The 22,109-nt window shown below is 43.4% G+C and overlaps 1 protein-coding gene and 1 long non-coding RNA gene across 6 annotated transcripts in view; one reads left to right on the top strand and one right to left on the bottom strand.

Moving 5' to 3' along the window:
* Window positions 1-1,509: 1,509 nt before the first annotated feature.
* Window positions 1,510-22,109, bottom strand: part of garnl3 (GTPase activating Rap/RanGAP domain like 3) — an 84,034-nt gene continuing 63,434 nt past the window's right edge. For 2 of the 4 annotated variants that reach the window (XM_049020095.1, XM_049020096.1), the window contains exons 18-31: window positions 21,659-21,773; window positions 21,546-21,572; window positions 20,585-20,686; window positions 17,250-17,363; window positions 14,549-14,724; window positions 13,552-13,710; window positions 12,390-12,456; window positions 11,399-11,506; window positions 11,165-11,283; window positions 9,995-10,130; window positions 7,845-7,904; window positions 4,691-4,909; window positions 4,423-4,540; window positions 1,510-3,463 (exon numbers count right to left, since the gene is read on the bottom strand). In XM_049020095.1, the coding sequence (XP_048876052.1) occupies window positions 3,298-3,463; window positions 4,423-4,540; window positions 4,691-4,909; window positions 7,845-7,904; window positions 9,995-10,130; window positions 11,165-11,283; window positions 11,399-11,506; window positions 12,390-12,456; window positions 13,552-13,710; window positions 14,549-14,724; window positions 17,250-17,363; window positions 20,585-20,686; window positions 21,546-21,572; window positions 21,659-21,773 (1,686 nt within the window). In that variant the 3' untranslated portion in view covers window positions 1,510-3,297. Of the gene's footprint in view, window positions 3,464-4,422; window positions 4,541-4,690; window positions 4,910-5,751; window positions 7,905-9,994; window positions 10,131-11,164; window positions 11,284-11,398; window positions 11,507-12,389; window positions 12,457-13,551; window positions 13,711-14,548; window positions 14,725-17,249; window positions 17,364-20,584; window positions 20,687-21,545; window positions 21,573-21,658; window positions 21,774-22,109 lie in introns of those variants that run through there. The other 2 variants (XM_049020097.1, XM_049020099.1) reach the window with 2 other exon arrangements.
* LOC125746290 (uncharacterized) lies at window positions 5,012-6,010 on the top strand. 2 transcript variants are annotated; one of them, XR_007398911.1, is made up of 3 exons: window positions 5,012-5,137; window positions 5,328-5,583; window positions 5,904-6,010. It is a non-coding gene; the product is annotated as an uncharacterized LOC125746290 (long non-coding RNA). The 2 variants fall into 2 exon arrangements; XR_007398910.1 differs by having other exon boundaries at window positions 5,328-5,647; window positions 5,840-5,940.

Here is a 22,109-nt window from a genome sequence, read left to right as displayed (position 1 = left end):
AGCTAAATGAAATAGCAACTTAATTGCTGTTGTTGCATCAGTAAACATCTTTGCCTAAAAGAGATATTCAGGTTTTTGATGGCGATCCATTGCAATATCACTCCTTTATGAGGGCCTTTGAAAACGGTGTTAAAAGTCCGATAGCTACAGTGATTGTCTATTTCCTTGAGCAGTTCACTAGAGGGCGCTCAAGAGAACTTGTAAGAAGTTTGCATGCTGATCCAGTGAAGGGTGAAACACTAGTAAAAGCCTTGTTACAAAAACGTTTTGGTAATGAACAATGATCATAGTTTGTTCCTCAGGGGTTGCTGTAATGTGATGAATGAGGTGCAGTATATGTATGAGCTGGATATGCCTGCTAACATGCTTACAATTGTGAAGAAATTACCCTATAAGCTGAGAGACCGTTGGCGAACAGTAACCTGTGAAATTAAAGAGAGGCAACATCAAAGGGCTGGGTTTAGTGACATCGTCCAATTTATTGAAAGGCAAGTCAAAATTGTAACAGATCCTATTTTGGGGAATATCCAGGACACTTTACCATTCTTAAGTAAAGGTGTGAACCAAACAAATTGAAAACCTGCATCCAGACCCAAGAAAAGTAGTTTTGCCACATCTGTGAATACTGTGGAAGGTAGGAACACTGGAAGACAGGAACGGGCATTAAATAATGTTCCACCTGTGAAGGTCTGTTTGTTTTGTGTGGATGGACGCACATTGGAGTCATGTCTTCAGCTCACGAAAAGACTTCACAGAGAAAATGGTGTTTGCTTTGCTTGTTTGTGCATAGGACACATCAGCAGGGAGTGTAGAAAGCGTCTGTCTTGTGATATGTGCAGTATGAAACATCCCACAATGCTTCATATACAATGGAAGGAAAGGCAATAAGAATCTGAAAATGAAGAGGCAGATGTCGCACTGGGTAGAACTATAGTGTCCAGTGGCTTAACTGGGGCTGGCGGTCAGGACTGCAAACTCCCTATGGTACCAGTGCAGATTAAGTCAAAGACAAGTAACGTAACAGTGATCACTTGTGCTTTCCTGGATTCAGGTAGCACTGCTGTTTTCTGCACTGTGAACTTGTTGAACAAACTTAAAATGAAAAAGGAGGCGTATCCTTTTACGTACTATATGCCAAGAGAAGGTGGTGAATAGTTATACGCTCACTTATTTGACAGAGGGTGGTGGTAAAGATCACCCTAATGGATTATGTGCTTGAACCCCTGGCCCAGACTTGACTTGTGTTTCCGCGAGAAGATTATTCTGTTTTGTATCTGCAAATAAAAGAAACTGAAATAACTGGAATTTGTGCACGTCAGCATGGTACCTTCCGCACTTAGCGTTGTTGGTAAGTTAATAGCCAATGCTGACTACGAAGCTGACTACGAAGCAGACTACGAAGCTGACTACGAAGCTGACTACGAAGCCACCCAAGCAGTACATTATTTACATCTGGAAAAAGTCACAATCTTTATGATTCTGATATGAAAATACCACAGAAAGTTTGCATCCAATTTCTTAAATATTTATTTCATGTCGATGAACAAAATTAAATACTTTCACAGCAGTGGTCAACAGCACTTAAAATTGTTCAAATAATAGAACTGATAATAATACTAATAATTATAATTCAGATTCATTGGAGGCCACATTTTAAACACAAACATTTACAAGTAGTACTTGGCATTAAAAACAATGGCAATACAATATATTTTAAGACACTTGGTGTTTTTTTTTAAATAATTTTGTTTCATTTTAATATCACAGAGGTTCAGCAACAGTCTAAACAGTAAATATTGATTTAGATACAAAACCACTGCGAAACGTCTAGGGGCCATCGGAACAGAATGGGACTAAATTAAAAGGAAATAAAACATTCAAACTGCTTTACTGGTATTACAAACTTCAACCATCAAATGTTCCCCCCACTCACCAACACTCAGTTATAATTATAATCATAATAAATAACACGTACGTACATTTGCAAAAATATTCCCATATTTCCCTTTATGTCAAGGCTCATAGTGTTGAATAGTTCACATTGAAACAAGTAAACAAAGAGAGAGCGAAGTAATAGAAGGTCCTTCATGCATTACACACAACGGCGACAATGTTGCAAATATGCCACAAGAGGGCGCAGGCTGACTCAAGTCAAAAATGGCCGCTTTCCCAAGGCATATAGTTCTGTATTAATACTGTTTCATAAAAAGGATCCTGTCCTGAAGCTGAGGAAAGTACTTGATTTTAACAAGCCACTAAAATGTCTCACACTAATTTGTGAGATACTACACTTCTCTTCAATATTAGTGGGCAAAAAGTCTCAGTTACTACAAAACAATCTATCTGACCTGGTCTCATTTTCTCCTGATTTTGAAAAGCCTGACTGCGCCACAGCTACTCTGAGCCTTAAACAAGGTGCGTGAAATATCAGCCCTTTTCCACGATTATCTTGACTATAATTCTCAGTATTAAAAAAAACGCCCGCAGATGGAATATCGCTGTAATCCAGTGGGTGTCCTTTGGTTACGATGGATTCCAAGCTGGCGAAGCATCAGTACGGCATAGATAAGACATGCAGGATTTTCGACACCCTAAGCAGGGCTGCATTTTTAGAGTAATGATGTCACAAGTTTATAAAGTTACGGCTTTTGTGTAGGTAATTTTTTCTTCGGCTTATTAAATACATGCCAGTGGGTCAACAATTAAGGAATACAATACCTATGAACTTCCTTGAGAGACAGGACTGTGTCGATCGTGTGTTGTTCAGTACCTTAAGTAAACATCAGGTTTGACTGCCATAAATCAGCAACAAGTCGAGAAGAGCAGATTGTGTGGACAATGGCACATGGGACTGACGGTCCGTTATCGTACTGTTACGTTTACTGCGAATTGTATTACGAAACAAGCATGTGTGACAAAGAAAACACAGAAACAGATGGAAGCAAACGATAAAAATCAAAATATGCAAGAAAATAGGAATTTATGTACATGTGCATGTGTGTACATACACATATATACATATATTATACTATATAAATTTATCTATACTTTTCCATGTAGTATATTGCAAAGCATTATGCTATGTTGACAATAAAAAAAATTAACAACTACCTTTACTGTTTTTTTTTTTTATTTTGCAATATGTAGTACGAAATGTACCAAAATCTTCAGTCGTGTCATTCTTTAGGTGTGACCCTGGCCAAACGTTAAAGGTTCGGCAGGGCTATGGAAATTCACCGTGATATCCCTCCTCAGCATGGCTGGGCAGTACGGGCAGGTGTCCCTCCTGCGTCTCCTTCACTTCAAGTCCAAAACGTCTTCCTCGAATGAGGACGTGAGTGCAAAGGGGCTGGCCAGCGAGGGGCTCTCCTCCCGCACCTCGATGCGCTCAAGCTCCGCTTCAGAGCTCGATGAGCAGTGCCGTGGGGCGTCCGAATCCGTGTCTGCCGACTCGGAGCCCACCCTGCAGGACAGCAGCTTGCTTCAGCACAGATGCAAAGCACCAAGCACAATGCGACAGTAATCGGATTAATATTGACGGCAGGTAAAAATAGAATACTGGCCCACGTTTGATTTAATAAGTTCAAGTCTTATTGTCTTTAATGGTTTTTGAGATATGACTGGTGGGGTACCTCCTGACCTGGTGAGTGTGGACTAGGGTTGCAAAATTCTAGGAATATTCTTGTTAATTCCCATACTTTCCCATTAATTCCCATGGAAATATTTCCAAAATATTTCCAAAATTCCCCATCTTAACTTCCCACGAAATGGAAAGTTTCCAGAAATTTTCCACCCGTTTGCAACCCTACTGGAGATCTCATTTTCATTTTCATGGTAGGGTTCAGTCCTTGCAATATGACATTTCTAGACAGAGAAATGATTAGCTGAATGTGAAGCGTTTTGAGCTGCTTTTCACACTGTCCTCAGGTCCGCCTGCCGACACCTATCAGCATATAACAGAGGTGCAGACAGGTGACACAAACCCTTCTATTATATCCTTTGCCCTGATATGGCACACAGGTATAACGTAACTCCACCGTGGTTACATTGCACTAGGAGAAAACTCCAGTTATTGTTGAACTAACACATTGTCCAAAACTAAATACAGTTAATTAATTATGTGAAATTCAACTCTTGACATAAAGAAAACTGCTTAAAATGAAGTGTGAGAAACTGGTAACTAGGGGTAACCATGTGAAATAGTGACAAGTTTGAACTGTATTAAGCTACACAGTAAATATAAAACACAATGTTTGCATTTCGTTTAGCACTAATGCATGCTGTGAGCTCCTGTGAGAAACGTCTAAGCTGGTCTTGGGGTGACACCTCACCTTGGTCCATGAACTTACTCTATCGTCTTTGACACTGTCATCAATTCTGTTAGCACTTCGTTGGACTCGGCCTACCTGAGCAGCTCCTCACCTGTCACTGCTGGCTGACCTCAAGGTCCTCGGTTTGGGCTCCTTCTCTGCCAGCCTCTTGCTGGTCTTCCTCTGCTTCACCGTGTTCTCTGATTTGCTGCTGGGCTCCTCCGTAAGACCTGCTCACAGATACGAATGTCAGCATTGTCCGTCGGCCATGGATGCCGTTTCCCAAAATGACTTACAGTGCCAGGGTCACCATAAGAGCAACTCTCGTATATCCCTGCCCTTGGGGAGGAGTGAAACAGGAGTGTTTTGCCTCAGCTCACCGAGAAGCTCCTTCCGTGTGCGGCTGGCAATCTCCTTGATCTCCATGCGGGACAGAGAGAGCGAGTGCGAGACGGACACCACGGGGGAGGGAGTGGGCACACTGAGCACAGGCGTGGTCACCACTTTGTTGACAAGCGGCGACTTCAGGGGCCTCTCAATGCTGCGGCCCACCAGGTTGCACAGGGGGATCCTGAAGATGTGCTTCGCCAGAGTCTCACCTTCGGGGGGGGGGGGGCAGAGCAAAGGGAGAGCAACCAAGACACGGTGGTGTGAAGGGGAGTACAGGATAGCAAACAATGAAGGGTGATCCTGTAAGACCTGAGAGAATGAGCTACAGGACAAAGTACTAGTACTACGGTGAGTATATATTATTCAGTACCAAGTGCCAGTACTCCCCTTTTTATTCAGTACCAGGTGCCGGTACTCGCCTTGTTATTCAGTACCAGGTGCCGGTACTCCCCGTTATTCAGTTCCAGGTGCCGGTACTCGCCTTGTTATTCAGTACCAGGTTCCGGTACTCCCCTTGTTATTCAGTACCAGGTTCTGGTACTCCCCCTGATATTCAGTACCAGGTGCCGGTACTCGCCTTGTTATTCAGTACCAGGCGCCGGTACTCCCCCCGTTATTCAGTACCAGGTGCCGGTACTCGCCTTGTTATTCAGTACCAGGTGCCGGTACTCCCCCTGTTATTCAGTTCCAGGTGCCGGTACTCGCCTTGTTATTCAGTACCAGGTTCCGGTACTCCCCTTGTTATTCAGTACCAGGTTCTGGTACTCCCCCTGATATTCAGTACCAGGTGCCGGTACTCGCCTTGTTATTCAGTACCAGGCGCCGGTACTCCCCCCGTTATTCAGTACCAGGTGCCGGTACTCGCCTTGTTATTCAGTACCAGGTTCCGGTACTCCCCTTGTTATTCAGTACCAGGTTCTGGTACTCCCCCTGATATTCAGTACCAGGTACCGGTACTCGCCTTGTTATTCAGTACCAGGCGCCGGTACTCCCCCCGTTATTCAGTACCAGGTGCCGGTACTGGCCTTGTTATTCAGTACCAGGTTCCGGTACTCCCCTTGTTATTCAGTACCAGGTTCTGGTACTCCCCCTGATATTCAGTACCAGGTGCCGGTACTCGCCTTGTTATTCAGTACCAGATGCCGGTACTCGCCTTGTTATTCAGTACCAGGCGCCGGTACTCGCCTTGTTATTTAGTACCAGGTTCCGGTACTCCCTGTGCTATTCAGTACCAGTAGATAGTGAGAGGTGCCAGTACTCTGGAGAGAAAAACAAAGAGGTGCTGGTACCGAGTACCAGTGAGTACTGACCCACTTCAAGCACTCTATTAAACCGAAGCTCTTAAAACATGCCTATCTCTGTAGAAATGATTTCTTGGTGCTTTTAATAGTATTTTGTACTACAGAACAAAGGTGAGACAACATTTTTATCATTAAGGTAACATATTTATCATACTCATATTATGAACTAAAGAGTTAAAGTTATTGATAATAATGTAATTTAATTTGATTCTATGTCTAACCTCTCCATTCTGCAGATGTGTACATTACTAATTGATTAAATTTCTAATGCCACACTAAACATTACTGAATAAAAAATTTATACAAATGAATTTAGCCTTTATCTGCTTCAACATTATGAGAAAAATATGTGCCTTAGGATAACGCTACATTGATAATGAATAACAACGAAAATATTTGTTTCAGAATTTTTAATTTAATAAAAAGCTAACTGCCTTTATGGAACTGATAACTGCAAAGTGTGTTTGTGTTTGTGTTAATTAACATGCCAGTTAAGATATCGGGCATCAGGCTGAACTAACTCTGACAGATGCATGCTAATGCAGAATGTGAATAATAAGACACTTTAGAGTTTAGCATAGCAGTGACTGTACAATCATGTGAACAGCACAGTCCAGGGGATTATCTATGTTCCATATCAATACTGTAAAGCTGTTTGTAAATTTTCAGCACTCATCTGCACTTGAACTAATAGTCATTACAATGACATATGTGATCCTCTTCACCGAGCCTTTTGGCCAAATGAAAGCCACGCTTTGCTTACTAATCTACATTCAGGACTGATCTCAACAGTAGACAAAGCCGCCTGCTGCATGGTTCTGCTCCAGGACTACGGGGCTTGAATTCATGGGGGACTTTCAGGGTTCAGTAAACACTGAGTTGCTTAACGTGGCCATTGGGGGGCAGCAGGCTCGGGTTTTTCCTGCAGCTGCACTGAGAGTGGAATGCTAACACAGATCTGTGAACAAATCATTGCAAGTCTGTACTGTGCAAAGCTCTGACGAGAAAGTCAGGTCAAAGGTGAGACAAAACCAACATGCAATGGAGGAAATCAGATGCGCACCCAACATTATTATACATTATATTACAGGACTGAGTTCCCAAAAAAATGTTAATCAAAAGCAATATATGTAATTATTTTGGAATATACATATACGTGTTAAGGGAGATGTTAGAAATGCTATTATGTTCCGGTGATAGTATACATTCCGATGATAGTATATGATACTGGGGTATTAAAACATTTTTACATTTCTGAGTTTAGCCAATTAGAGGAAGTTCTTACATTCTGATTCAAACAACATCTAGTGCAGCAGAAAGCTAAATAACAAAGAAATCAAACTAATTAAGGAAATTAGATAAATTAAATAATTTTAGACAAATGAAGTACATTTTCAGTTTCAAGCTGGAACAGCTTGTTGCCTGTATAACTATTAAACGTTCTTTAGGATAAAGCAAATTAGATTTTTCATTTTGGTGCCCAGTATCACATGATATTATGAATATCACATATCCATAATATGACAGTCTAGGGTGGACGACACTAGCAGAAGCCCCTGCAGAGCGCACAGCATGCGTGTGAACGGCTAGCGGAAGCCTTCCTCTTTTGTCAGAGCCTCCTCGGTATCTCTGGCTGATCTGACCGCTGGCCGAAAGGTGGCTTAAACAGAACGATACACGGGGCCCTCTCCCTCCCCCCCCGCTCGCCTCCACTGAGCAGCATTGCCGGCGAGAGGCGCGGGAATGCTGGCAGTCGGAGGGCACTGCAGTGGCATGCTGCTGCTGCTGATGACGAGCATGCTGGCGAAGTGAGAGAGCAGGAGCTCAGAGACTCCTTAAATACCTTCGGCTTCTTTGGACATGTACTGGGAGAGCTTGCTGCCGTAGGGTATCCTAATAGAATCTGATGTTTGAAAGGAAACACAACAAAACACAGTGTGTTTGTGATACATCAGACAGAGAGAGGAACACGATGGTCACACTGAGAGGTCCTGAGGCAGCTAAGACCTCTGCTTCCAGGGCCTTGCTGATATTCTCTGCGGGCAGCTCCTAAATTTCTTCTGTTCCTATATGAAGCAGCTGGAATCCCATTAATAAGCAAATCTAAATGAATGCTAGGGCATGATCATTTAAAGCCCTCAGGATCATTTCCACAGCTGGCTTTCTGTCTAGCTAAAGCACCACGTTCTGAGCATTAGGCATCCTGCCCTCTCAGGTTTAAGGGACTGTCTGATCCAAGGTATAAATCCACCCAGCTTTCATCCCCACTTCAGCATTTCTAACATTCTCTCTTTTGCATTTCAGTACCCAGTTTTTTTTATCTTTTATTAACAAATGATGTCCATGGTTAGGGACCCCTTGCCTACATACTATATGTAACCCTTTTATGTAGATTATGTAATTCCTGTTTTGTTGTAATTCTCCTGCTACTGAGGTTGAAGTCAGAACTTTATCTAATCATAAATCCAGAGAGTGAATTACCAATTCCCCATTATTGCATTTCTTCCCCCCCCCCCCCCCCCCCCGAAGATTGATGCTTTTGTTTAAGCGTGGGCCGCCCGCTATAAACGTCAAGGACATCGTGTACGAGCATTGTTGCCAAGTTACAGATATATTAAGTTTATTAGATTCATCAGAGGAAAGCATTACCGAAACAGCCGTTTTAAATCTCAAAAAGTACTGTTTTAATACACTTAAGTTTTAAAATTAAACACAGGAGGAATATTTTTACATCATTCAGCATGATAAATCATACAAGCACAGCGGACTGGACCAACCTACAGTGGTTTGTGACAGAAGGTGGACAAGTCAAGCCGACAGGGAAATGTTCCCTGCAAGAGGGTCTCAGTTTCATAACCACACAAGGAATAAAAGAGTGCTTAAGAGTTCAGATTCAGGAGAGAAGCAATGTTTCACATCTGCTCCTAATGCCGTCTGTATGTGGCATAAAGGAAATATCCCGGTTAATTTATAACTCACGGCCAAATGTCATGGAGGCAGGCTAACGTGGAATTAAAATAACTTTTAAAGAGATACTTAATTGTATGGTAGCGAAGAGCGCTCGGAATAACGTTAAAGAGTCATAAATGTGAGTTTATGACCTCTGCATCAGCATCAACTTATTGACTGTCAGTAAGCTGCATGTAGGAGTTTTAACCTTGTACTGTAGTACCTGTTCAGTGGTCAAATAGTAGCAGTAATTAACCAGCACTGCACGCTCTCAGCTAAGAGAGCTTCCTGGTCAGAGGATCTCATGGATAACACAGTCACTGGGCAAACAAGAGGGCGCTTTAATGATGAAAGAGTCAGGGCTCTGTTTATAGCCACATTAATGCAAATAGCACTGTCCTTATTTAGTTAAAAGGTTATTACTCCATATATATGCCCATATATGGTTCTGAGAACTGATGGGCTGCTCTCAGGACGCTCAAGCTAATCTCCAACGTGTGTGCTAATTGCTGAGGGGACTTGGGGGACCACGGATTCGGCTTCAGCTTTTTATACATAACTTTAGAGCAGGACTTAAAATTCTGCAGTGTAAATGTAACTAATACACACACACACTCACACGGACACACACACACACTCACACGGACACACATAGCCCAGATGGACTTGTTTACATTCTTCAAACTGTCACATCCTCCTTCCAGATCCACCCTCATTCACAGGAAACCTGTCACTAATCAGCAGCGGGCACCTAATGACTCAGCTAGGCTTTAATTACAAGGCCGTATGTTTCTGTCTGGTCCCAGCGGGCTGTAGGGGGCGCCGCACACTCCGCAGACTAGTCTGGCATTTATGATTAAATTTAAACTGGTGAGTGCGTTTGCAACAAAACATCATAAACTCCATCTGATTCTCCTGTGCCATCTCTGCACCCCCCCCCAATAAACACCTCAAACACCCCTTTCACTATACTTGTGAATTCAACTGCATTAGAGGCCTCAGTGCTTTGGGTCCTTTCAACACCGTCCTGTAGGGGGCGCTCACCATCTCCCAGTGGCGAGGGGAAGACAGGCATCTCATAAGCCGTGGGGGTCTGAGGGGAGCTTTGAGAACTGGTGTCTCTGGAACTACAGTTGGAAGCTGCATTCAGAGATGCAGAAGACACATAGTAGATATCAGACTGCAGAGTGAGAGAGAGAGGGGGGGTTGAAATACAGCACAACAGAAAACACTGATGCAGGTATATCTTCTGCCCTGACTTTGATAATATTTTATACTACAATATATATTTTTTATCATTACATTCTGTACATTTTCAACCCACTGAGCATGAGTTACAGGACATACATTATCATCCCAACTAAGTCTGTCCAGTTAATTAATTGTTCAAGTGCACCAGCTTATTCTGTGTATTTCATTTTACACATGTATTACTAAGAAGTAGGGTTACATATTAAACATCGCCTTAAAGCTTTGATTGCAATCAAAGCAATAATAGCGCTGCAGCACAAATGGGAAATTGGCAAATAATTATACTGTAGAAATGACACATTACTGGTCTTATGTACTGCTGTAATCAGGGACAGACTGCTGTTCCCATGTACTGCAGTGATCAGGGACAGACTGCTGTTCCCATGTACTGCAGTAATCAGGGACAGACTGCTGTTCCCATGTACTGCAGTGATCAGGGACAGACTGCTGTTCCCATGTACTGCAGTAATCAGGGACTGACTGCTGTTCCTATGTACTGCAGTGATCAGGGACAGACTGCCGTTCCTATGTACTGCAGTGATCAGGGACTAACTGCCATTCCTATGTACTGCAGTGATCAGGGACAGACTGCTGTTCCTATGTACTGCAGTGATCAGAGAAAGACTGCTGTTGCTATATACTGCAGTTATCAGGGACAGACTGCTGTTGCTATGTACTGCAGTGATCAGGGACAGACTGCTGTTCCGTGTACTGCAGTGATCAGGGACAGACTGCTGTTCCTATGTACTGTAGTGATCAGGGACAGACTGCTGTTCTTATATACTGCTGTGATCAGACAAACCGCTGTTACTATATACTGCAGTGATCAGGGACAGACAGCTGTTCCGTGTACTGCAGTGATCAGGGAGAGACTGCTGTTCCTTTGTGCCACAGCTTAGATGAACAGGTGGGGCAAAGATAACAGTGGCTGCTCTGTTTACGGGACCCAGCGAGCTCCCTCACCCTGGATGCAATCAGCTGCAGTTCAGGCACCACGGCGGTGTACACCAGGTTGCCGTTCACCACCAGCCGAATCTCGATGGAGTCTGTAGTGAAGGCTAGGATGTAAGGAAAAGCACACACTGGAAACAAATAAAAAGACAAGCGTAAGAAGTATGTACGCAACAGGACTAAATATATCATTCATGCAGGAACTGAGTCAAAGGCTTAGGAAAAATAAAACTTAAGGTTAAGTACCAATGGAGTTAGGCATCTGATTCCAGCTGAAATGGAAGTCAGAGCTTCCGGACTGGATCATAGTTGTAACTCCATTAAACGGACATACTTTCTTATAGTAGCAGATGTCTGTGAAAGAAATCATACACACAACATATTCATGTTTTGAAAATCCGAACAGTTTGAATTTAGTGCCTTTCACAACACAGTTGCTCCAAAGAACACCATGTCTAGCAACTACATTACCACCAAACACAAAGCTACTTTAAAATGCAACTCATGAAATTACAAACAATTAAGAATGCTAATAAATGCAACCAGGTACATACTGGTCTAAAAGCTCGAAATCTCTTCTCTTTTATGGTATACAAAGTTAATTCCTAAACACCTGCTGGATACCACACTCTTCCTTCCCAAACCCTTCTATACCATACCCTAACCGCATAAAACTCTTCCTTCCCAAACCCTCTCTATACCATAAGCTAAGGATATGTTTATATTTATTTTTATTTAGTAGGTGCTTTTCTCCAAAGTGAGTTACATGCACAGCAAATAGCTCGACACAAACATATGACTGTCATGGAGTCGACTCGAGGGGACTGAGCTTCTGACGAATGCAAGCAGCATCGGAGGAAGAGCTACACAACATCTGTCAAACAAAGCAAGAACCTAATGACCAGAAAATACAACCTTAAGAACATTTAGGGAACAGAGAGCGACATCAGGCTTGGAGAGGAATTCTGTGAACAGATGGCTCTGGTGCCGAACATCAGCTGTAATCTGAAAATTGACTCCACCAGTTAACGAACCAGCAACTTCTCACTTAATGTTTAGCAGAGGATCGCAGAGTCTCCCTGGCAAATGGCAGCTCGGAGGAATAACTCTATTGCCTTTAACTACAATGAAAATCTAAACTGCGGGAGGGAGGGTGAAGTTGCGTTGGGGTTTGGTTTGATGAGGAAAGCAGAAGAGCAAACAAGCGAGGACAATGACAGCAAGATGCGACTCTTACAGTTGTAGCACAATAGCAGGCCTGCTTCTCCATCCTCATATACGTCAATGGCTGCCACGAAGTTGACCTGGAGTAAGAAGGTCAAAGGAAGGATAGATGAGAATGCCGATCCAGTCATAACTCAATCAATATGTATTGTTACTTGGGGGTCTACAGCCTTGGAAAAAATGAAGAGAGAATTTTTTGTTTCACTCAATTTATAAAATTTTTCCCAGTTTATGGGTGTGCGTCTATGAATAATTTATGTATTTTTTTCCAAACTGCAGTCTGGTTCTTCTGTTTCTCATTTATGAAGGGCTTCTTCCTTACTTCATTGGACTTCAGTCCTGTTTCTAGGAGCTTGATACAAACTGTCCTAGCAGTGCACCTCACACCTGCACTTAATGTTTCCCATTCCTTTTGAAGGTCACTTGATGTCATCCTACGATTCACAAGAAACGTTCAGATAAATTAACAGTCATGGCTGGCATTAGAAGGTCACTTCCGCCCATTAACTAGCTGGTTTCTTGTCATTTCCAGTGTCTCCTTCTTCACCTTGTTCCTGTGTGCTGCTGTCTTAGACATTTTGAACCTAGAAGCAACCTGCTGCTCAGTGTCGTCTTCTACCAACAGAACCAGGATTAAACCAGGATTTAAAAATGCAGATTTAAAAAAAATATAGAGTGGTCTCTTAACGTTTTCCACAGCTGTAAACGTTTACATGGGTGCTGTCCAGTGCTGGAGCTCAGCTCCTCAGAGCAGTCTGTGCTTCGCGCCTCAAACGCTATACCCAGTAAAAATTTATTTGGAATAAATGCAAATTGAACTAACGAAATGTACATTTATAAAATTGTGTTGTTTTATTTCTTTGACATACATCTGCCTAAATTAGTACTAATCATTTTACTTTGGGTTTGAAAGGGGAAAAGCCCACCGCACGGACCACTGATGAGAGATGGGGTTACATGCCAGATTGTTACAGCAAAATAATAATAAAAAAAGTCAAAATGACAGAGTAATATTTGAATTTAGCTGACTAAGCACCAAAGCCATTCGATCTTTAGGTGTTTATAGCGTTTACTTAATGCAAGAGCCATTTGAAAACCTGCTTGTATTTGGTTTGAAGGGTTTTGGTCATGCTTCCCTCCGCCTGAGTAACAGAAGCGGCATTTCTAACGCTGACCCTGTTGGCGTCCACGTGGTGCAGTCGGTACGCTTCCCCGGTGCTCTCGTTGATGAGGTCAAACTGGTGCTTGTACGCCACACAGATCATGTTGTCGTTCTCCCCCGTCGGGCCGTCCACCAGTGCCATGACAACAGGAGGGTCACACAGGCAGATTTCCTTAAAGAAAAACAAATAGATAGAAAAGAGGTCTATAGGATTGACTAAACAATTCATATTTTTTAATCTATCGTTAATCACATTGGACTGGATGGGTTTGTTGATATTCTCTGCACAAGGCTACAAACTTTAGCAGATGGGAAATCACTAATGTAAATACAGGGCTGCTTTTGTCTCTTGTCTGTTCCAGTGATGCCCTATTGTGTTTTCAGTCAGTAATTCAGAGAACTTTGTGTTTCCCTGAGCTGCATACTGCGTTGAGTTCCCACAGCAGTTTAGCCGTAGTTGTGGGAATCAGCACATGCAATTAAGGTGAAACAATGGGGGAAGTCAAGATGCTGAAACTGAATACCTTTTGAAGAGAGAAAATGGTTAATCATTGCGGGTGGGATTGGGGTGAGCAGTGAGGACAGCAGTAAGGCAGTGTTACCCAGCCCGGTTCTCGGGACCCACAGACAATCCACGTTTTTGCTCCCTGCCAGATAGTCCAAATTTTTGCTCTCTCCAAGCTCCCTGCCAGATAGTCCATATTTTTGCTCCATCCGAGCTCCCTGCCACAGTCCACATTTTTGCTCCCTCCCAATTTACTGTCAGACAGTGTACATTATTGCTCCCTCCCAGTTCCCTGCCAGACAGTTCATATTTCTGCTCCCTCTGAGGTCTCTGCCAGACAGTTCACATTTTTGCTCCCTCCCAGCTTGTCAGACAGTCGATATTTCTGCTCCCTCCCAGCTCCCGGCAAAAACGTGGACTGTCTGCGGGTCCCCGGCGGCTGGGTCGGGAAACACTGCAGTAGGGTGGTGGTTCCTGAGGGAGACAAGGCGGCGACGGTGGTTACCCTTATGTACTGGAACTCCTCCACGGGTGACTCAGGGGGCGCGGTCACCATGGCGACGGCACTCAGGCATTCTGCCGGCAGCGGCTTCCTGGTGATGAGGAGAAGCTTGTTGCGAATGGCTGCCACGATGCGCAGCTCTGCACCATGGTGAGTGTTAATGGAATACAAATGGCAGCCTGCAGAGGGAGAATGCTTGTGTTTATGGCAGGCATATGCAGGTGCATCAAATACTTCCTCACAGAGCCTTGGTCACTTCCTGGACATTCCTTTGTTTTTATTTTCTAATTTCCCAGTTCGGTCCAAATCTATTATGAAGAACTAAGTGATGAAAAAGTTGTTTGTGATGTTCCTTGTTATGTTCATATATTATCCTATTATATTTCATAGTTCTTTTGCATGTGGATATGTAGACTATTTTTATATCTGGATGAATGCAATGTATATTTTAAGCCTTTGAATATTCTGCAACGTTTACAGAAATTTTCCATTAATGAATGAGATCACTCACTCCTACTCGATTTATCTCTCTCCCTTACTCTATTTCTCACTCCTTTTCTTCCCCATTCCCCTCCCTCACTTTCTGTCTCACCCCTCTCTCATTTTCTCTCTCACTCCCTCTCCAACTCTCCCTTGCTCCCGCTCTCCCCACTTACTTTCTCTCTTCCACTCCCTCTCTCCCTTGTTCCTTCTCTTCCACTCTCCCTCACTCACTATCTTCCTTGCTCTGTCTCTCTTAGCTCATACATTTGCCTTTTTAGCCTTTCCTCCCTAAATCACATTCTGTGCATTGCCGTTCATCTTTTACACTGAGATTTTTATCTCTTCTTCTTGCTTGCGTTTAACCCCCTCAGGTTAAAGGACCATTTACTCACTCACATCCAATAACTGAAAAGCACCATCTGAGAGCTTACTGACCCACCTGTGGCAATACTAAGGCAGCTTAAACAGATATAGGATGCTTTCTAGGGGTATTTAGCACATGTGTTTTCCATAAGGAGTTCAGCACTAAATGAAGTACTAAACAGAACAGAAATGGTTAAAGAGAATCAAAAAGAATAAGGTTTAATAGTTAAATATCAGACTGGGGATTAATAACTGCATTAAAGAGATCTGGGAAAAGAACAGGCATACATAAAAAGAAAGTCGTTAAAATGAGCAGGAGACAACAGACAGAATCACACTGAACTATAATGGGCACAGGGTTGTGGTGGTTAGACTGCAGCAAGGTGGGCTGAAACCCATGGCTGGGAGAAGCTGGGCTGACGGGGGAGCAGAACGGAGTTACATCAGCGCTGGGATGACGGGGGAGCAGAACGGGGTTATATCAGCGCTGGGATGACGGGGGAGCAGAACGGGGTTATATCAGCGCTGGGATGACGGGGGAGCAGAACGGAGTTACAGACAGCGCTGGGATGACGGGGGAGCAGAATGGAGTTACAGACAGCGCTGGGATGACGGGGGAGCAGAACGGAGTTACAGACAGCGCTGGGATGACGGGGGAGCAGAACGGGGTTACATCAGCGCTGGGATGACGGGGGAGCAGAACGGGGTCACATCAGCACTGGGATGACGGGGGAGCAGAACGGGGTCACATCAGCGCTGGGATGACGGGGGAGCAGAACGGGGTTACATCAGCGCTAGGATGACGGGGGAGCAGAACGGGGTCACATCAGCGCTGGGATGACGGGGGAGCAGAACGGGGTTATATCAGCGCTGGGATGACGGGGGAGCAGGATGGGGTTACAAACGGCACTGGGATGATGGGGGAGCAGAACGGGGTTACATCAGCGCTGGGATGACGGGGGAGTAGAATGGGGTTACAGATGGCACTTGGATGACGGGGGAGCAGAACGGGGTTACAGATGGCGCTGGGCCGACGGACCAATCTTGCCAATGTTGTGGGGAGCCATAGGGTATGACATCATGCTGTAGGGAGCCATAGCGTATGACATCATGGTGTGGGGAGCCATAGGGTATGACATCATGGTGTGGGGAGCCATAGGGTATGACATCATGGTGTGAAGAGCCATAGGGTATGACTTCAGGTCATATCTGTTAGTGATTTGAGAGATCCTGACAGCAGAGCTCTCCATCAGTGACATCCTGCATTTGCATGTCTTACCCCTCCTGAAACAGCACTCTGATACAGCCTTAGAACAAGACTATGCCCGTCCACACACGGCACGTGTGTCTATGGACTGCCTGCATCATGTTTATTTCCTCACATGGCCAGCCAGGTCCCCCGATCTTTCCCCAATTGAACATGTGTGGGATGAACTCAGACTTTAACTCAGACCCAGTGCCAATCTGCAGGATCTCGAGGGCCAGTTACAACATCTGTGGGCTGACTTGCCGCAGGAGAGGATACAACAGCTGTACGGCTCCCTTCCACACTGTATCGCTGGAGGGGTGCCACACCTTACTGACATGGGACCAGCAGTGTGCCCATACTAACAACTCCGTCGTCTGTTTCATCTGATATTATAATCATTGCTGACCTTTCACCACATTCAGATTCATTTCATTTCCACCACGCCGTGTGGGTGCTTACCTTTTTTGTCACTGAGCGTATGATGAAATTAAGGACAAACCATACTCATGTGAGACATGTACAGTGTTGATACTGAATTTACTACTTAGGAAGATGATTCAAAGAGGAAATAATGCATGAATTTCTGTATATAAAAACAGCGAATCTCACCTTTCGTCTTCTCCAGCTTGTTTTCTCGGCTGTCGTACTTGGTGCGGACAAGCTGCCCATCTAAGGCCCTGCTGAGGCTGCTTAATCTGAAAACGTACAGCCGGGCGTCTTTCCCTGGGGGGGGAGCAGGAGGATTGATCGCAAAGGGGACTGGCATGATGTGCCATACTGAGTTACGCTCAGCTCCGTCTGTATGCAACAGTATCTGTATCCATGTGTATCATGGGAGGCGAGATGGAATAGGGGGATCAATCAAGTGTCAGTATTCCATTCATTATGGTATTAATAATTGCTTGCTTTTTCGTATTCAACTCTATTTAACTCTTTAAACTGTAAAAATATATTTTTGAATGCCATGTGAACCCCTGTGTTCTACGGTGGTCTGCTGGCATACACTGCAAAATGAACAGCAAGAACCCCCAAACCAAGGACCAGCTGGCATGAAAAAAGCAGCACAAGAGCCCATGAAGCATCTGTTTCACTGCTGACATTCATTCAGCGCTATACAGTTCCATTCAATTTATTTTATATAGCGCCTTTCACAACAAAAAAGGAAAGAAAGCCAGATGTGAATGGAGGACAGAAACAAAAAACTCCCAAGTAGAAATAAAAAACCTTGGGGTCCAAGGTTAACTGTCTGCCCCCCCCCCCCCCCCCCCCCGCCCACCATGCTGAGTTACGACAGCTAGCCTGCATGCAGCTGTAGCACAGCACTGAGAGCTGTCTCCTCATCTGCAGTTAGTCTTTACATCGTCGAGGGGAAATGCGAAACGTAGCCGGCGGAGAGACCATCCACCTGGTGACTGTTCACGCAGCACTACCCAGCCGACAAACTAAAGTGCAAAATGTACTTAACCTCATTTTCACAACCTCATTTTCAGAGAAAGCGTTAGAAGAGTAATCATTATGAGTCTAAGCGTTATGCTTATATAGATGTATAAATCAGCTGACAAAACAGTCCATCACACTGCACAGATACACATACAAATTCCACGGCTGAAATGGACGCTTACTTCTACAATGAATGTGTGTGATTACACATACATTTCCAGAACAGTCTCTCTTATTGCTGAACGCTCTGAAGCCATTACCCTCTATCTGATTGCCTGAATATTTTTTCCTAGGCAATATTTATGTGATGAAATTACAGTGCAGTTCTTCACTGCATTTTGCCCGATACTCATTAGCCACACATGCTATTTGCTAAAGACTCAACTTGATGAAGTATCGCCGTTTGTATACTGGTGAGGGACTAATATACGATTATGGAAACGGCTTCATGTGTGACTGTGGGCTATGGCACCTCCAAGTGTGATTTGTTGCTCTGTGGCCTGTTTGTCCTTAAGTGGTGAGGTGGCCGGAGAGCTGGGGCAGCTGACAGCCACAACCTGAATCTTTAATGGGATTCAGCTGCCGGGGAGGCTCTGAATCTTCCCTCTCTACGTAGGTCGACACCAGGATGATGAAAGAAGCCAGACTGCAGTCCCGCCCACTCCCTCATTTGAAGGGAGGGATCGATAAGCCCACCGGGGCGATGGAAGAGCGTGAGGTAGACGACACGAGTTTCCACTCATGCAGCGGTGGAGCCTTGGCCCGTGGTCGTCTGTAGGGAGTAGCTTCAGACTGGAGACCAGTCCAGTAACATGTATATCTCCATTATTATCAGATTATTAACACCACCCAGTTTCAGGTGGTGCTGTGATGACCCTAATTATCATATTTTTTGACATAATAAGGACTTCTATAACACTGATGGATGTGCCGATATACCCGGCTAGACTGAGAGGGCAATAGCTTTATTCTTCATATCTGGTAACAGTCATGTTAGGGTCATGGACGTTAATGTTTTCTGGATAGCCTTTACCCACGTGACGTGGTACCCCAGAAGATGCCAGAGATACTGTACTCTTGACAAATCTCCGCAAAGTCTGTAGTAAACATTAGTAAGACCCGTCAGATCATCAGCTCATGGTTTACATACAAGGCTTTCACTTTGCAAATGTTCTTAAAATATTTTTTATATAATTGCTTTTTAATATATTAAGAACATTCACACTGGTTCCTGCATGCTGACATATCCAAGCCACAGCCAGGTAGCTAGAGGCCGGTGTATTGATTAGTTTTACCTGCCCCTCATTTCTCAGAAATTTCTGTGCTGCACTCCTCTCCCCTCCAGGAAGTCAGACTATGGTTAAAATGTCCATCCTGAAAGCTGCACTCTTTGGATTTTGGTAACAATTTCTATGAATGCAATGTATTTAAGAACCTATACAATATACTGTATAGCACAGTATAATTCAGTATAATAGCTGTGGGAATGGGTATGGACAAGTTGATGGGAGCCGATGGACATACACCACGGGCAAAGGACAGGACGCCACATAGCAAGGTGTCAGCTACAGCTGGGATGTTTGGAAAACCCGTGTCTTAGAGCTGGACCTGCCAGGAGTCATTTGCTGTACTTTATTGTGTTTTGCCAGCCTACTGAAAAACCTAATAATTTTGTACAATAATCTGTGGTGCTTAAAGTTTGTCTTTAAGACCACAAAATTTCAGAGTTATTTGAAATAAAATTTCAAAAAAAAAATTCAGGGAACATTACAAATATACGTAAATAGGCTATAAAATACTAATTTCTCTATACTCGCAAGTAAAACAACAAGAAATGTAACCGTTACATTTGGCTGTGATGTTCTCAGTAGGCGTGTAGCCTTCCCAAGTCCCCTCCTGTTTTTAACATTTTAGTGTATATTACTAAGTACTTGTTAAACATGCTATGAAACAAGGCCAACAGAGAACATGCAACATAGTGCTTAATGGCTATGAGAACGGAAACAGCTGTAATTCTAAGAACGACACTTAACACCAAATGCTTCAGGAAATAAAATACAGCTACAAATGGACAGACTTTATGTTGCATGTTAGTCGAATGTGTCAGTTAATCATCATTACTGTATTTATCATTTATCCGTGGTTATTTACAAGTTTCACAGAACAGTAATAAAACCAGGCTCTGCATAATAATGACGCTTCTGAGCTTCGGTTCAATTCAACAACTGAATATTTTGCATGGAAAATGCGAAACATTAATAGCTGTTATTAATATTAAGAGCATTTAAAATTAGAACCTGGGAAATCCATTATTTTTTATGGGTAAAATTCTATTATACGTGCTCGCCATCTATGCTGTGGTCTGCAGGGTCACAAGTTCCATAAGATTATAAACCGCTTGCTGATGAACACCAACAGATACCATCATCTGGGCAAATAGAAAGTCTGACAGCTAACACACGGAACCGCCTGACCGCGAGGGTCCTCTGGAAACGTTCTCTTACCCTTGTCTGCCCTAGTGATTAGAAGGTCCTGAGGTTCAATAACATGCATCTGTTTGACCACCATGGTTTTGTCAAACACCTGCACAGGAGGTGGCGGCGTGTCTGTGAAAATCAGAAAGGCGGTGACTCACACAATTGTCCCTTTTAGTCTGTAGACACAACAGCCCCCAAGTAACTACATTTTAGGCTGGGGAGAGTTTAACGGGTTTGGTGGGATGGATTCCGTATTGCTCATATAGTTTAAATAGACTCTGAATTCTGAAAGTAAGTGGAAATAGAAACAGGATAAAGTACTGCTATATACAGGGATTGCCATAACTGGTACGCAAGTACGCATTCGCCTTTAAAAGCGATATGTGCGGCAATCGATTGTTGTAATAGCGGAATGCCTACTTGCGTACCAGTTATGTCAATCCCTGTCTATATGGTTCGTTTGGATATAATCAATGTATTGCTAAATTAATAAAACAACTACTGTAATATCCTCATGAAATATTTTTAAATAAGCATTTATTTTGGAATAAACAGTTAAATATGCAACAGACATGGATGTAGTGTACTGATACTGAGCCATGTTACTATAGTATTTGACACAAAACTTCAATGCACATGAGAGATAAATCAGCTATGTGTGAATGTAATGAAAAATCCCAGTTCACTGCAGTGAAAATGAAAATCAAAACTACTAAATGGTTTTCTGGCCGTCTGATCAATTTTGTGCTGCAAGATCATTACATGTACCAGCGGCAATGCTGTGAAGTGAGTGAACACAGTGAATTAACATTAGCTCTGTGATGGGAAATTGGTGGGAGATTAATACACCAAAGCAAAAAAAAAAAAAAAAAGAATCATCATAGAGAGGGAGGTCTGTAAAATCTACCCAAAGGCACATACTTGTGTTTATATGTCAGACTTGTTACTAGTAGATAACGAGGTAAATATAGGAAAACAATATGCAGACCTGAGTTCAGAGCAGTGGGATCCTGACCTGAAAAACAACAGTTTTGAGATATTAATTCATAGCAAACCACATGTGTATAACTGATTATCTGAACTGTAGGCCTTGGTGCTTACTGTCCAGCAACATGACTCCTGCAGTGTCCGTAGCGATGAGCACAGACTGACCCCAGGAGTCACTGCACACAACCTCATGGGGAAAACTGCTGTAGAAGGACTGAGGCTCCCAGGGCTGAAACAAAAACGCAGGATTATTGTAAATGGTGCAGAAAAAAAAAAGGCAATGCACACTGTCAGCAAGCAAACTCAAACTGAAGGTCACACTCTATACGTCGCCTGAACTAGTCAAAATGCGAATTGCTTGATGATACATTTCTGTCATTTTTTGAGAACACTATACTTGTTTTAGTACTATAATAGCTATTAAAGACTTTTCTGGCTATTTTTATTTGCCTGTTGAGGCTCTTATTTCATCATCTCATGCCGTTGCACTCCCACATGTGCCACATAAAACTGAACCAGAGCAGCATGTGCAGTGAGCAGCTCAGCATCGCAGTGCCCACTTTGC

Source organism: Brienomyrus brachyistius, chromosome 7 (genome assembly GCF_023856365.1).
Source record: "Brienomyrus brachyistius isolate T26 chromosome 7, BBRACH_0.4, whole genome shotgun sequence".
In the NCBI taxonomy this organism is placed as follows: domain Eukaryota; kingdom Metazoa; phylum Chordata; class Actinopteri; order Osteoglossiformes; family Mormyridae; genus Brienomyrus; species Brienomyrus brachyistius.
This window is presented reverse-complemented; position numbering and strand designations above follow the sequence as displayed.